The sequence below is a fragment of the Trichoplax adhaerens genome, genomic scaffold (assembly GCF_000150275.1).
Source record: "Trichoplax adhaerens TRIADscaffold_17 genomic scaffold, whole genome shotgun sequence".
NCBI classification, from domain to species: domain Eukaryota; kingdom Metazoa; phylum Placozoa; class Uniplacotomia; order Trichoplacea; family Trichoplacidae; genus Trichoplax; species Trichoplax adhaerens.
In genome coordinates this window covers 263,183-280,688 of record NW_002060959.1, presented here as the reverse complement: position 1 = coordinate 280,688, position 17,506 = coordinate 263,183, and the positions used below count along the sequence as shown (strand labels likewise).

The 17,506-nt window shown below is 32.0% G+C and overlaps 1 protein-coding gene across 1 annotated transcript; it reads left to right on the top strand.

The window, feature by feature from the left end:
- Positions 1 to 1,367: 1,367 nt before the first annotated feature.
- On the top strand, positions 1,368 to 17,283 carry TRIADDRAFT_596 (uncharacterized protein; the record flags this gene model as incomplete). Its single annotated transcript, XM_002116710.1, has 2 exons — positions 1,368 to 1,555; positions 16,032 to 17,283. Coding segments are annotated over 2 exons (1,440 nt in total), but the record flags the coding sequence as incomplete, so codon positions are not given.
- Positions 17,284 to 17,506: the final 223 nt, after the last annotated feature.

The window sequence follows — 17,506 nt, the reverse complement described above, 5'->3', positions numbered from 1 at the left end:
GTATGCTCATATCTCTAAATTTTAAATTGATAAAGAGTCTAATAAGAGTATATCTGGTGTTCATTCTGGAGTAACTTTGACTGGAGTTGTATTTGACATTTTACTCTGAGAGGCTGAAATAAATTGTTAAGAAATTGAATAGCTTACACAATATTATTCAATAATATAAAAATACTTTCATAGGAAATAAGGCAATACTTATTACAACTTCGGAATTCGGTATATTAGCTAATATTAGCCAAGTTTCGTTTTAGGATGGTCTTGTAATTATCCCGTAATCTATATTTAAAGCTGATATTAAATATATCAAAATTTAACGTTTCCGAAGTTATATTATGTTTTTTACCTGTTAATAATAATAATTTTATATTTGATGGTGAAAAATAGAGTTCTATTGCCAATGCTAATTATATAATTCATTCTTTAATGTTGAAATAAAGTGCTTTTGTGGCATATTTTAAATCTAAGAATCCTCAAATAAATTAAATTTCGAGCCTTATATAAATTAGATGTATAGTTCCATACTATGATTTACAACTTATTTCTAAAATTAGATTATTTATAGGAAGTGATGCTACAAGCAGCAATACTATAAAAATACAACTGTAGTGGCTGCTAAGTTATTCACGAAAATAGCGATATTAATAAGCTCAAAATTGCTAATTCCTTTGTGTTAAAATTAGATAGGATCAATCAGTACAATTCTATTGATGATGACTGATTTTAGGGTACTGAATAACTGGCCGTTAGTAAATATCAGTACTTTAGATATTGACTCTAAAATTAATCAGAATCATAGTCTACTTGCTGCCCAACGTAACGATTACTAACGCTAAATTATTCATGCTCAACTGTTATCCTCTTGAGATTTAGCAAAGCTAATCATTGATCATTAGACATTCACATTATGAATTGAACCAATTAGTTTCTCTACTAGCATTGTTACATACGGTGACTGTTGAGCCGTATTAATTATTAACTCACCTAAGGTATTTATTAAAGAAAACAATTCTCGTGAGAATTGCCACATTGCGCTCTATCCCGGTTACATTGTCCAATTTTTTCGGTACGAATCGAATTATTAGACATTTATTTCTCTTTTTGGACTCTTCGACGTTTAGTTTTAGGCGATTCGCTTAAAAAAAGCAGTAAAATTCGTTAGCAAGATTGATATTTTCCGTTAAAATGCCAAGTTTTACTACAAAATATTTACAGTAATGGCGGTTGAAAATCAATTTCGGGATAACGATAATGTCAAGGATAAAACCCGTTTATTGAGCCAAAATGAAGAACTCTATACTTCTGATTGCTCGACTGAATCGATTGATTTATCATCCAGAATAGATGAGATCGTCGATTCTTTGGATATTGGATTATTCCATTATATTATCACTTTAATATGTGGACTTGGCTATAGTGGATACTCTATCTTTTATCAATCGATCGGTTTTGTTATTATTTCAGCATGCGATTTAGACATTAATCGAAATAATAAAGGTTGGCTAAGTCTAGCTTATATGATCGGCCTTGCTATCGGTGCTAGCATATTTGGTAGGTTAGCTGATGTTTATGGCCGACGAAAAATTCTCGTCATCGCGTTACTAATAAATTTAATAGGAATGTTAGCAAGTGCTTTTGCTTATAACTATCTAATGCTTGTTATCATGTTTGGCTTGGTTGGTAGTACTCATGCTGCTGTTGTTGCAGCTATTCATTCTTATCTGTTAGAATTTTTTCCTCGTCGTTATAGGGGTAGAGCGGCTACCGTTTTATCGTCATTTCTAATATTTGGTAATATTTATGGTTCTGTTATCGCGTTAGTTATATTACCTCATTCATTTTATAGCCCTATTGGCGCGATATACTTTACAAATTGGCGACTTTATCTACTTGTAGACTCTGTTCCATCTTTATTGAGTTTTTGTGCACTGTTATTTTTGCCTAGAAGTTTACGATTTGTAATAGCTAAGAACGATAAGAAAGGTCTTCGAGACGTATTAAATAAAATTAATCAAATTAATAGCTGTTATAAGACTGAAGTCGATTCCTATCAACAAGTTATTTATTGTAAAGTAGGCCATCGCAATTTACCAATAGAAGAAATGAGTGATGATATTGAAAATGATAAAGGAAATACTTTTCTGCAAGATATTCGGGGACTTCTGCAACCACCTTGGCGTAAACGGTTATTGCTTATGTCTTTGGTACAGCTCGGATATTACGTCGCAGAACAAGGGCTTACAATTTGGTTACCGACAGTTATTGCTTATTATGTGAATGGCCAAACATGTTGGCATCATCATCATAGCGGCAAGAATAACAATCTATCGTGGTATACTACACATTCATCACAAAATGTCGCTTCGGACTGTCAAAGCGGTAATAATATAAGAACAGTGATATTAAATATCTTTCTTGGTCATTTAATATCCATACCTATCGCAATTTTATGTGTTCTACTTATTAATCGTATCGGTCGGAAAGCATTATACATTATTTTAGCGTCTATGAGTGGTTTATGCATTTTATTATTATTGATAATCGACAATTTACAGGGCGTCCTCATCCTAGCTTGCATTTTTACGTCTATTATGACTAACGGGTGGACTCCGCTTAAAATTTGGAGTACAGAATTATTCCGTACTGAATTTAGAGCAACTGCCCAAGGCATCATAGGTGTAAATGGACATTTAGGAGGTGCACTAGGCATGGTGATATTTGCAGCGTTATTTTATACTAATTGCATAGCTACATATACAATATTTTCCGCACTTGGCTTTCTAAGCGCATTTTTAGCATTATTTCTACCGGATACTACCGACTTAGGCATTGGATAATGAGCTAATAAGTGATAAAGATATTTTCGTGAAAAGAATGACAACATTTTATGAGAATAATTATAAGGATAAGATAGTTACAAACTACTGAAAGCAGCACGCTTAATAAAATAGAAATGACCTTGATTAGAGACATAGCTGTTCCTAGTTACAGAACATGTAGAGAAGAATCGACAAAAAAGTGGGTACGAAGAGAATTTAATCCTAATCTTAAATAATTTCATTTTTATTGGATTTAAATGCTACCTTGAACCAACAACATTTAATCTAATTCATCTACTGTACTTTATGACTTTAACTCATTCGTGATTGAATGAGATCTAAGAAATCCACTATTTGACTTGGATTATGAATCTAAGAGTTATAAACCTTGATATGTTCCTTTTCTTATTTATCTTGTATAGCCTGAGCTATTCATTGAAAAGGAATGATATAGAAATATTATCCGAACAAGTTGCTGTTACGGTGTTACCTTGTCATTAGGATAATATAATAAGTACAGTAGTAGCTAGTATGGAGAATATCCATATTTGTAGTGCTAGGTAAGATAAGTAATGCCTTAACGTGGATGTTGTTTTTAATAGTTCATTACATACTTGATGTGGATTGTTATTGTGTGACAGATAGCAATAAGATGATTCAAGTTCTAATTGAAGATAGTTAAATTAGATAACCTACGAGCTTAGATTAAGATTGAGTATGAGTTAGAGATTCAAAATATTTGCTGATAGAAAAGCTATGTAAGGAACATCTCAGTTCGAGATATTTCTCCTAGCAAGGAATAACAATAATACTGTTGTTGCTTACAAATTAGACGGTTCCTATATAAACGGGAACGTTTGAGTTCAGTGGCGGTAAAAAGTTGTAGATATATCTTTGCTAATTAAAGTTTCCTCTTTACAGTCTTTTGCTGTGTGTGTTTAACGTTAAGTAAAAGGGCGTTTAAGTCAGTAGCTACTTATAGACTTTTACTGTACGTTACCTTGTCGCAGAAGTGAAATTGTGACAGTTGTGTTATTGAGAAAGTTTGTTTTTGGCTGTTAATTGTCGATACATTAATAGCATTTGTGATTATAATATGTAGTTGGCTGTTACTAGCTTGCTTCTGATCTTCTAAAATTTTCTGTTTGGAACATTTCAAAGTCTTCACTGCAGTAATCGCTGCAATAATCAACAAATACAATAGTAGGAAAGAAAGAAACGATATAAAATTAACCGAGTTTAATTTTTTGTATGGAGAAGGAGATAAGGTTGCAATAAAATTTAATTTGCACACCGATTAAATAGTAAGGATTTCAAAGACATCTAGTTAGTCGGCAAAGCATTCCTATTAAGTTTAAACGCTATTCTTTGGAGTGAAAAAATCTCTCCATCTAGTGTAGTGAAATTCAATACTTTCTTGCTTGACATTTAGCATTAATTTAGTAAGATATATTTTATCAATATCAGAAAATTTCATTGTACGATAATTTTAGTATTTACGTACTTAACGAGCTTATCGCAAACTTGTAATTACATAATATAATATAAGTTTTATTTTCTAACTAGTTCTTTAAACAATTCTATTCAACACTCTTCTATTTGATAATATAGTAGTAATGATGCAGCCATGGTTGAGCATTTATCTTGAGTTTTATTGACATTACTGCCCTACTACTATACTGCTACAACTTGTAGACTATAAAATGAAGGGCAGTTTTTACAATTTCACTTTGTACTGTCTTTATTGGATAATCCTATTATTGCTTAATAAATAGTTAATTAAAGTTGATTGCACTGAAGGAAAATTATCTAGGAAGTATATTCTAATAGTTATAAGGTATCATCGTTTGAAGCACTTTTATTAGTATATGGCAAATGATTATCTTTAACAATTGCTTTTTGGATACTGAACTACTTTAAAATTTTATAGTCACCATTGTTAATGTATATCATTAATCGTTATTGAAGGCTTTTAGTCTACCGTAGAGATAAAATATTATTCTCTCGCAACCAGAATCATAATCTGCTTTTCAGGAGTTCATCACTAACATAGCTACTCACGGTAGAGCAATTGCCTTAAAGTCGGAACCTCTTTGAAATCATATTTTATAATATAGAGATGGCTTCAATAGGCATTTAGTACTCCCATAAAATCAAAGTGAAAAAAATTACATTAAGCCATTTAGGCTTAAATGAAAACCCAATGTATAGTTACAGAAACATGCTGTATGCTCGATACCACATAACACAGTAGTGCAAGGTAAGAGTCAGCCATAATACTTTTGTACTGCAGTATAAAAGTAAAGTATGAATAGTCTATGGTAGTAGCAATTATTTCATGTGAGAAAAACTCGTATATCGTATAAAAGTGAAGCATAACTAGTCTAGAGTAATAGCTATCATTTTATGTAAGAACAACCGTATATGCATATGGTAGTGAAGCATGAATAGTACAAAGCCATGGTTATGAAGTAGAAAAGTCATATGGGATAATTTATTTCTGACTATGCTAATATCTGAATGCAAAGTAAGCTTTTAAACTAGAGATAATGACGCAGCTACATTTATCTTCGGTAATTCCCTTTGGAATAGATGGATTCTTTCGTCCGAGCTTAAACGTTCGTAACATTGTCCTATCAGAATGGATTAAGTCAAGAACACGCTAGAAGATTCAAAGAGTCAGTAATAGCAGATTTAGTTGCTAAGTAGAGAAATACATGAGGGTTTAGTAGATAAAGGATACTTCATATTAAACTTTAATAGCGTCAGATATTTACCGTATAGCAGTATGTATGCTGTCATGAAGTAACGTGAGAAATATTGACATTGTGACTATTGTAGCTAACGAAATCGCTAGCATTGATAGTTTTACAGCTAATGCACATGCTGAGAACGAAATTGTAGGATTAGATACAACACATACTAGTATATTTGACTATGCAATAGCCTTTGATTGTAGAAATTAGCGAAGAATGTAACTTTTAAATTCAATAAGCTGTATTTAAGAATTTTTTTAGAGTTACACTACAATCTATATAATATTTGTTTATTAAAAGAGTGTTGAGCTCACGATTCGTCAGCAACATGACGGGGTGTGGAACTAGTGCACTACAATGATATAGCTCTTCGCTCATCAACATCTAAACATTAAAAGATACTGTATATTTAAGCGAGAACATCACGGAGTTACTTACGCTAAATATTGTAATGCAGGTTAATTTTAAAAATTCTCCTTCAAGTTTTTTTATTATTTAAATAAGTATTGTAGCTTAAAAAATAACTTAATTTGGTTTAACCACAGTAGGTTTAACTAAGCATTGTAACACATATTGTAAACCCGACTACTTTATTCAGTTTAGAACTTAAGAATATTCTGTAGCATAATTTGATAAGAATATCACGATGTTAGATTGTAAAGTATGTGATATATTTAGTCAGTATAATACTCATGCTTCAACTATGACAAAAATTGTAGCCAACTTTGATTACAAAATGCAGTAGAAATAATGTCACTTCGTTATTGAATACGGTATAATCCAAACGTTCCGATCTTTTAGAATAGTTATTTGATAGTCTGATCCCACCAAATGCTATGCATAGCATTTAAAAGGTGGCATAGTTCAGTAGAAAAGTGGTTCAAGTCTTAGTTCAAGATAGAAAATGAAGATTTGGATTTTCATAAATTCGTAAGTAGATCATATTTTACGTAGGTAGTTTGATTGGTTGAGGCAGTAATTCTGCCCTTATTATAATTTTTAATTGATTTTTATAAGTTGTTTTCTAAATTCTAAATAAACTGGTGTTTTTCCCTAATTTCCTAGTGTTTGAATTTAATAACTGTTATGTTATTTAAACTAATAAATTCATTATTACTATATGTTTCCGCTAAAAACATTGAACTTTTATGTTAAAAGTATAACTAATGATAGCTATTGAAAAGCTACTTCTGATATATGATGATGGTGATCGGAAAACAGTATGATAGCTATAATGTATAAGCTTGAAGTCGCCGGTAGCGACCTCATGTTCGCTACCAGAAAACCCCAAAGATAGTTTGTTAATTTTAGACTATTGTTCATGACGCGATTACACTTTTCTGCAGTAATTCTCCAAGGAATCGATTGATTTCATCATCGAACCTTTACGATTTAGTGTCTAATTGAATCCCTATACAATTGCAAGGTTAGCATAAAAGCTTTTTGTTATATAAACAATGTTAAGTATAAGTTAAAAGGTTAAATATTACTATTGCTGTTATATCGAAATGGATTAAATCAGGAAAAAATTTTTACTCTCTTTAACATCGAAGGATTTAAAAGAGCTAATATATTTAAGTAAGATTATCATTAGGTAGCTCAAGCTTCATATTTTTCTACTAAAAGATTGGAATTTTATGTTATAGTATTTTTAAATTATGGTTACTGAGAAGTCGCTTTTATCAAGCGACGATAATGATGAAAAAACGGTGTTGATGGACCAACATGAAGAACTTTATAGTTCAGATTACTCGACCGATTCGATCGATTTAACATCCAAGATAGATGAGATTGTAGATGCTTTCGATATTAGATTATTTCATTATGTAATTACTATAGTGTGTGGGCTTGGCTACGGTGGATATTCCTTGCTTTTTCAATCATTAGGCTTTATAGTAGTGGCAGCATGCGATTTAGATATTAACCGAAATAATAAAGGTTGGGTAGGTCTGACTTTTATGATAGGCATTACTGTAGGCTTTGGTATATTTGGCAAATTAGCGGATACTTACGGAAGACGAAAAATTCTCGTTCTCTGCTTACTAATCAATTGGATTAGTATATTAGGATGTGTATTCGCTTATAACTACGTCATGTTTGTAATTATGACTGGCGCTTTTAGCCTAGGCTGTGCTGGTATTAGTACGACAGTCTATCCTTATGTTACAGAATTTTTTCCTCGACGCCATAGGGGTAGAGCTGGAGCAGTTTTATCTACATTTATCACGCTTGGAACAACAGTTGGAAGTATTATTGCCCTAGTTGTTTTACCGCGCTCATTTTATATCCCTATGGGTGCCATATACTTTACAAGTTGGCGACTTTATCTTCTGATTGGAACTATTCCCACCTTATTAAGTTTATGTATACTTTTATACATGCCTAATAGTTTACGATTTGTTTTAGCTAACAATGACAGAAAGGGCATAAGAAATGTGTTAAATAAAATTAATCAAATTAACTCTTGCTTTAACTCTGCTAGTGATTCTTACTATCAAGAAATTCATTTTCAATTAAATCATCTTGATGTACGACTAAATAATATCTATGATAATGTTAGAAACGATAGCTATAAGGATTTTATGGATAATATTCGCAAACTTATGAAGCAACCTTGGCGTAAACGATTACTGATACTAATTATTATGTGGTTTGGATATTGTTTCACCGAGCAGGGATTTATTCTATGGGTTCCAACAGTCACTGCTTATTATGTAAGTGGTAAAACATGTTGGCATCATCATGCTAGTAAAGATAATCATTTATCATGGAATGCAACACATTTTATGCTTTCTACTAACTTTGATTGTCAATCTGGCGAAAGTTTAAAATCTGTCGTACTAAATGTTTTGATTGGTAATCTGCTATCAATACCTACTGCAATTTTATGCTTTTTACTGATAAATCGTGTTGGCCGTAAAGCGTTATACATCGTTTTAGTATCCATAAGTGGCTTAAGTATTATAATGATGTTAATATTCGATAATACACAAAGTGTCATGATCTTAGCATGTATTTTCACGTCTATTACGGTTAATGGATGGACACCTTGTAAAATTTGGACTACAGAATTGTTTCGTACTGAATTCAGATCGACTGCGGCTGGTATTGTCGGTTTTATAGGATATTTTGGAGGTATACTAGGGATGATAATATTTTCTTCACTATTTTATTCTAATTGTATAGCTACCTTTACAATATTTTCTTCATTCTGCTTGCTAAGCGCATTTGTAGCATTATTTCTACCTGATACAACTAATACTGATATTGGATAAATGGATGATAGAGTAGAGAACTTGATTTAGGTGGTGAAGATTATATGGCTTATCGTACACCTATTTTCAAAATTATTACGTGTATTCTTCTTGTTTTAAAATGATTTTGGACAAATAAAATTTGTTATTTTGAGCAATAACATTTATAAGTACGATCGTACTTTGAATTGTGTTATATGGTTAAGCAAATGGAATTTGGAATGGTTATGATAGAAATCATGGAATATACTTCTACCTATACGTTTAGGTGTTAACGAATTCAAAGTTGTCATTAAGGTCTACTCTAGAAATAATAAATTTAACAGGATCAGACATCCATATTGTCATTTTGACTCTAGCGGTTCGATGTTCGAGAGATAGTTAGTACTAAAAAGGATAATTGATGCTTTTAAAGTGTTTTAGGCAGCATCAGTAACAATTGTAGCTCTAGAGAGGAGATTGTCATTTTCTAGAAACGGTAAATTAGTAATGTTATCAAACTTGTAATATATTCATTCTAAAGTTAGAGTTATAATACATTAATATTAAAAGATTCATAAACAAAGAAAATTAGCAAAAGCGAAGGTGACTGTAATAGAATTACTGAGAAAAAGAAATGAACGATTGCAGTTACGCTTTATTAACTAATAGATGCAATTAAAATTTACCCAAACTCCAGACCTTGATACTGTTGGAACCAGTTTTGTTCGATAACATAATGTATGATAATATCTATATATTATATAATAAGAAATAATCGCGTCTAATTACGTTTCCGTATATTTTCAATAAAATTTGGTTGTAGCAGATCTAAGCAATATCGGCCATAGGTCTTATTTATTCGATATTAATTTTACTTATGCTGTGATGAGGGATTATTTCGACGAAAATATATGGTAAATTATCCTATTGCATAAAATCTGCAGGTAAATCATCGAAACGTGAGACTAACCGTACGATAATAGCTGTGATATATCGATATATACGATACATCATATGGGAAGTGGTCTGTAATGATTTTATATTTGACAAAGTAAAGTATTCTAGATTCTTTAATGGCCTTATTAATGACTCTTCTTAGAAAGTGCAAGAGCTAAACATTGATAAGTAGAACCTTTTTAATGAAATACAAATGCTACAACAAATAGCTTATTCATATGGTTGCAGTGATTTCAACTCGCTACAGTAGTAATTTAAAATTAGTATTACGTTGTAACGTGATTACGGTAGTATATTAAGCTTATAAATAAACTAATTGCAACATTACCATATGAATGAAAAACAGATTCAGGCTATTGTTTATTTAATGATAACTTTCTTCTATCTATAATTCTCGTAGGAATAAATATATTGCGTCATCGAAGCTTAATAATTTTAGGCATAGTTTATTTTCATACTGTTATCAAACTACACCAATAATTTATGCCGATTTATGGTAGATGCATAGTGTTTAATAAAATCTTTACCAATGGCGTAATTTTATGCAATGAATTACAGTATGAAAAGTTTTTTTCAAAGTCGATACTGTTACTGTATGTTGTGATTTACCGTTGATTCTTGATGGTAAGTTACTGTTAAAAGCTAATTTTGTCATCTGGAACCAAGCTCTTTGAAATCGATTGTTAGGGTCGATTAAGATCTCCAATTAAGTCTTAGGGATCTATATGGATGAAGACCAGCTCATTCCTCCTCATAAAGTTAACTCGATGATTCGCTTACTGGAGTATTACTTTAATGTGCTAGCCAAAATACGCTTAAAACTTTCAGACACTAACACTAGTCAGAACGATTAAATAATTACAGTGATCGCTCTTATAATTCATGACCACCTCAGTACGGTGCAATTATTAATATTCTAGACGTAGCCATTTACAAGTTTCAGTATAGCGAAAACTGCCAATAATTATAACGACTTAGTAGTAAGACAATTAATAATATATGTAGTAGTATGAGTAGAATATTATTTTACGCTTAAATTACCATTAATGTTGCCAAGTGTGCAGTTTTCAAAAATCCATGCAAAATGTTACATTTCCATGCATGATGGCCACGATAGGATCACGTACTAATTGCAAAAATTAATTTTTAAAATATTGTAAATAAATATCAGGATTTACTAGTGGCTACAGAATTCAGATTAACAAATAGCTAAGCCACGAAAACCGATTCATTTAGGCATTTTACGTTTGAGCTCGAAAAAATTTTTAATTTTATTACGTAGAAGTATATCATGAGTCTCTGGGACGCATGATATACCATAACAGGTAAGAATAACGTCACTAAGTACTATTCATGGTAAAAATACGTGAAATCTAATCAGCCATAGTCTTAAAGTTTTCGTTGCGAAATAGAAAATGCTGTTTAAATAGTTTGCTACAGTAGCCATAGCATACAAATAAAGAGCAACTTAGAAGCTATTATTAATTGTAGAGCTCATCTTTGAAGGCTATCATTCACATAAGAATTAAATGCATGACCTAACTGAATCCAACAAATTTCATGCGTTAGTGACTTTTCTTACAGTAACTAAACTGCAACGAGTAATTTTTTGAGCATTTTGTAGTTGATTTCATGTATTAGTGATTTTTCTTATAGTTGTTAGACTGCAACAAGTAATTTTTGATGTTAGGGGCTAAGGCGGTGATGTCTACAATAAATATAATTTTATGAGTGTAAATTACTGTAGATTCGAAAACGCTCTTCTCGATTGAAGGTGTAAATTAAAAAAAAAATTATTTAGTTGTAAGCCGTAAATTGATGATAGATTTTGATATCTTTTAGAACAGTATAATTTTATTTCGAAGTACCATTAGCAATGTCGTTCAGAGAGGGTATCAAGACTACGATAATGTTGATGATAAAGCAAGTTTGCCAAGCTCAAATGAAGAAATTTATGCTTTAGACAGTGTCACCAATTCAATTAATTTAACATGTAGCTTCGACAAGATGCCACGGATGTTGGACTATTATATTAGATAGTACAATCATTAGAACTTGTGAAATTGGCATAGATGGCTGTTATTTGTTTTATCCAACGATTGGTTTCATAGCTGTTTCAGTGTACAGTTTAGAAATTAATAGAAATAGTAAGGGTTGGGTTGGAGTATCTTATTTGATAAACTATAGTCTTGGTGATGGAATATTAAATAGACTGGATAAGAATTAGGATAGATGAAAAATTATCGAGGTATCATTATTAGTAAGATTAATTTACACATTAGCAGTTTCTTTTGTTTATAACAGTAGGGAGTTTAAGATTTATCGATGATAGTCTTATTAATTGATAAATGTTTTGCTGCTACGATCCTCCCTGCTTACCTTATCAAAAGACGAGCTATTGAATTTTACTAGAAAATCAGGCGGAAAATAATTCTCCTTCCTTTGATCTAACCTACAATTCGTAAGGGAGTGACAAACTTTATTCACGTCAAGGTTGGAACCTATATAAATTAACAATAGATTTGAATTACTTTTGCTAAGCCGATAGAACCGTTATATCTTGAATCATATAGTTTCGATCCGGCAAATATGATTTAATGCTGGTGTTCATTCTATTACAAATCCATTTGGGATTAACAAGTGATTGACATGAATGTTGTCATGGAGAACGTAATTGATTTTAACACATCTTTACAAAGTGTTTTGCATGATAGAAGAAACTTTGACCCTTGCAAGAAATTCTCTGATTTACGCGATATTCATTCTAGTTCTGGACAATAGTGCCATCTGCAAGATCTTAGCTATGATAGTCACATTTAATTATTCTTTATCATCGTATCAGCTATTGGAAAAGAACATTGATTAAATCTAAAAAGTAAAAATCGTGCGACTAAGGATGGTGATCGTAAGCTGTGTATCTGTTCCGTGTCTTATTTTTTGACTAATTTAATCAATGCAATTCTATAGCTGTTGATGTTATATTGCTATCGACAAATATGACGATCGAGAATCAATTCGATGAGAGAGAAGACGGTGAAGAAACGGCTTTAATAAGTGATATTGATGAAAACGCCGGTTCAGATTGTACCATTGATTCGCATGATTTAATATCAAGTATCGATGATATCGTAGAAAACATCGACGTCGGATTATTTCACTATTTGGTTGTTTTATCGTGTGGTCTTTGCTATGGAGGATATAATGTCTACTTTCAAGCAATGGGATACATTATTCTTTCTGCTTGTGATTTAGATATCAATAAAAGTAACAGGGGATGGTTAAGTCTATCGATGATAAACTTATACAGTAACTACATCATGCTATTAAAACGCTATTTGTATCGTGAATAGCTTATGGCTTGTATACTACAGGACTGTATTTAGCCACCTATTCAAAGACTAAGAAAGAAAAGTCTATCGCCTTAACTTCAATATGGATTATGATTTACATGAAAACTTATAGATATTGGACCATATTATGAATATTAATAAAATAAGAGGAAAATATACGAACGCTGATATTCTTCTATATTAAAACTTACGTTAAGTAATTAATTGCGTTATAGTAGTTAATAAAGTAATGCTTTTGTTACGAAATAAAGGATTCAGTAAGTAACTATCGTTGGGCTCTTAGGTTGTTCTTGTGAAGCATAACAGCTTAGTTTTGGCTTTGTCTTTCATTACTCGAAAATAGTGGTAAAACTTGTTGCGTGCAAATTCTCACTGGAAATGCTGATAATACTTTTAATAGCCACTTACTTATTTACATATAATAGTTATTAAAATGATAAGAAGTAGCTTTAAATATCAAAGGTTTACATTCAGAATTCTTTGTGGTCGTATTATATAACTACACGTGCAATAGCTCGTATATTTTAATCTGTATAATAAAAACCAGCATTTAACTTCATTCGAGTAAGAAAACAGAAGAATGAAAGCTATACGATGTGTAATAATTTAGCTTAATTTTGCTAAGATACACTAAGGTTGGTGACACTTTGAACCAAGATAGAGATTAGGGGAACAATACCAGTTTATTTAATATGTTTTACTTTATAAATTAAAAAGCCGTTTAAGTGAGTCTTGCAATAGGTATAACATTATACTGTCTGACACAATCCTTCCACTATCATCTACATTAATTTGGATATTACTTGCAAGTCCTACACTAAAATCTTAAATCATCTTACAATACATTACTAAATAAAGAAATATTCTATGAAGGAGAATACTAAATATTAACCTTCATTACAGATGACTAGAGATAATAGACTGCAGTTAATGTAAAATGATGTCATAAAGTGATCGTCAACAATACATCAAGAACTGCAGTTTCTTGCAAATTTCACTTTATTACATAAGTCAGGTTCGTCTAACTTCTACCAAGGACTATCTGAGTATAGTCCTTCTTTTGCACTTATGACAATTTTCTGGAACTTTCACACATTAGAACCATTAACAATGTAGTTGAGAGGGAGTATCAAGACTACGATCATGTTGACGATAAAGCAGCCTTACCAAGTTCAAATGAAGAGTTTTATGGTTTAGATAACGTCACTAATTCGATTAATTTAACATCTAGTACCGATTAGATCTTAGATACTATAGGCATTGGACTATTTTATTATACGATACAATCATTCGAGCTTATGGACTCGGCCTAAATGGTTATTATTTGTTTTATCAAGCGATCAGTGTCGTAGTTGTTGGAATATGCAATTTAGAAATTAATAGAAATAAATAATAAGTGTTGGATTGGTATATCTTATTTACTTGGCTATGGTAATGGTGATGGCATATCTGATAGACTTGCTAATGCTTAGAGTAGACAAAAAATGATTGCAGTATCATTATTAGCAAGATTGATTAGCCCGTTAGCGAGTGTTTTCACGTATTAAAGTAGCAAGTTTAAGATATATCAGCGACTCTTCACTATCAAGTACCAAATGCTTTGCTGTTACAATCTTCCTACTTACCATGACAAAAGACGAGTTATTTAAATTATGCCAAAGAACCATCCGGACAATAATCTTTCCTTCTTTGAAATAACCGATAATTCGCAAGGGCATGATGGATTTTATTCATATCAAAGTTGGGTCCCACATAGATTAATAATAGATTTAAATCACTTTATCCATACCAGTAGCAAGATATTATCTTCATTCATATTGTTTCGATTCTGCAAACATGACTTAATGATAGTGTTCATTGTATTACTAATCCATTTGGGATTAAGAAGCGATTGATAAGATTTTCTTCATGGAGAACGTTGTTGGTTTTAATTTAAATCGACGAAGGGTTGTGTATGATACAGGAAACTTCACTCTTACGAGTAATTTTCTTTCTTATGCATTGTACATACTAGTCCTGGGAGATACGGGAAATTTCGAAATTACGTGCAAACTGCAAAGTTACACAGTATGATCTACAGCACTACTGCATATGTACACTGTTCTTACTCTTCTTCTGAAGAGCGTTTCCGCTACAGTACAAATGAGACTTATGTATACAGTACAGTACAGTACTGTTACATGTCGTTACGTAGTGCATTATTAATAACGGGGGATATGCATGGTTAGTTACACAGTCTGTGCAGTACAGTACAGTACACTGAGTACAGTATAGTGTACAGTACTACAGGACCAGGACCACTTTCTGTTGGTACAGTACGTTGGTACCATAAATTCGAAATTTCCCGCATCTCCCTGGACAATATCGCTCATATGTACGTTTTAGCTGTCATAGTCACATTTAATCGTTCTTTATCGTTGTATCAGCTATTAGAAAGGAACATTGATCAATTCTTAAAATAAAATTCTTACGATTAAGATGGTGATCGTAAGCTGCGTGTTCGTTTCCTGTCTTATTTTTTGACGAATTTAATCACTGTATTTCTATATCGGTTGATTTTATATAGCTATCGACAAATATGACGATCGAGAATCAATTCGAAGAGAGAGAAGACGGTGAAGAAACGGCTTTAATAAGTGATATTGATGAAAACGCCGGTTCAGATTGTACCATTGATTCGAATGATTTAATATCAAGTATCGATGATATAGTAGAAAACATCGACGTCGGATTATTTCACTATTTAATTATTTTATCGTGTGGTCTTTGCTATGGAGGATATAATGTCTACTTTCAAGCAATGGGATACATTATTATTTCTGCTTGTGATTTAGATATCAATATAAGTAACAGGGGATGGTTAAGTCTATCGATGATGATTAGCCTGACTCTTAGTGTTGGTATATTCGGCAGATTGGCTGATGCTTACGGTAGAAGAAAAATTCTTCTATTTTCTTTGACGATCAATTTAATAGCTATGCTACTCTCTGCATTTGCTTATAACTATAACATGCTAGTGATTTTGGCAGCAATAATAGGATGCTCACACGCAGGTCTATTAGCAACTATCTACAATTATTTAATGGAATTTTTCCCTCGACAGTATAGAGGGATCGCTGGTGCATGTATGAGTTCATTTCTAATCTTCGAGAGTTTACTTGGCTCTACTGTTGCGTTTTTTACATTGCCGCATTCATTCTACAAGATAGGAGGGATTTATTTTTCGAGTTGGCGTCTTTATCTTATCATCGTTATGATACCCACATTAATTGGCTATTGTATATTGCTTTTTCTACCTGATAGTTTACGATTTACGTTGGCAAAATCCGAAAGGAAAAAGGCTGAGTTCGTATTAAAAAAAATCAATCGAATTAATTCGTGTTTCAAATGTAGGAATGATTTACATAAGCAATACGCGTTACCTTTGACATCACTTCATCCTCGCGCAAGTAATCGTAAAGAGAATAATAGCAAAACCAGCCGATTTCGACATGAATTAGAACACTTTCGATTTTTTGGAAAACAGCCATGGCTTCGACGATTGTTACTACTATCAGTGGGATGGTTTGGATTTTGTTTCGGCGATCAAGGATTTTCGATATGGCTTCCGAGTGCCGTTTCTTATTATACAAGCGGAAAAACATGTTGGCATAGTCATCAACATGTTCATAACATATCGCATAATGCAATGCATAGTCTACATCTTAATAGTTCAGCTTGTCAAAATGGTGAGAAATTAAAAACAGTCATTATAGATATTTTAATTGGAAACTTACTATCGTTACCTGTCGCTATCGGATGTCTTTTATTAATTAACCGTGTGGGTCGAAAATGGCTCTATTTTCCTATGATAACAATATGTGCATTGAGCATTTTATTAATGGTTGTAATAGACAACGTATACGGAGCATTAATCTTGGGATGTGTATTTACGTCGATAAGTAATAACGCCTGGATACCTTATAAAACTTGGAGTGCAGAATTGTTCCCTACGAAAGTTCGATCAACATCAACTGGCATTTTAAATATAGTAGGACATACAGGATCAATATTAGGCATGACAACATTTGCTGTACTATTTAATAAGAATTGCACAGCAACTTTGATAATCTTTTCATTACTAGGCTTCCTAAGCGGATTTACTGCGTTGTTTCTACCAGATACAACTAATTTTGACATTAACTGATTGTTAATTACCATCTATTACTCTGTAACGTAATAATCCAAAAATGTACGATCTCATTGAAAGATAGAATGTATCATATATATTACGAACGTAACACCATCTAACCCTATCTCTAATTTGATGATGGCCAATCAATAAGATATAGAATGTATCAGAATTCATGGCGGTCTGGATACTTCAAGAAATATAAAAATGGACCTAA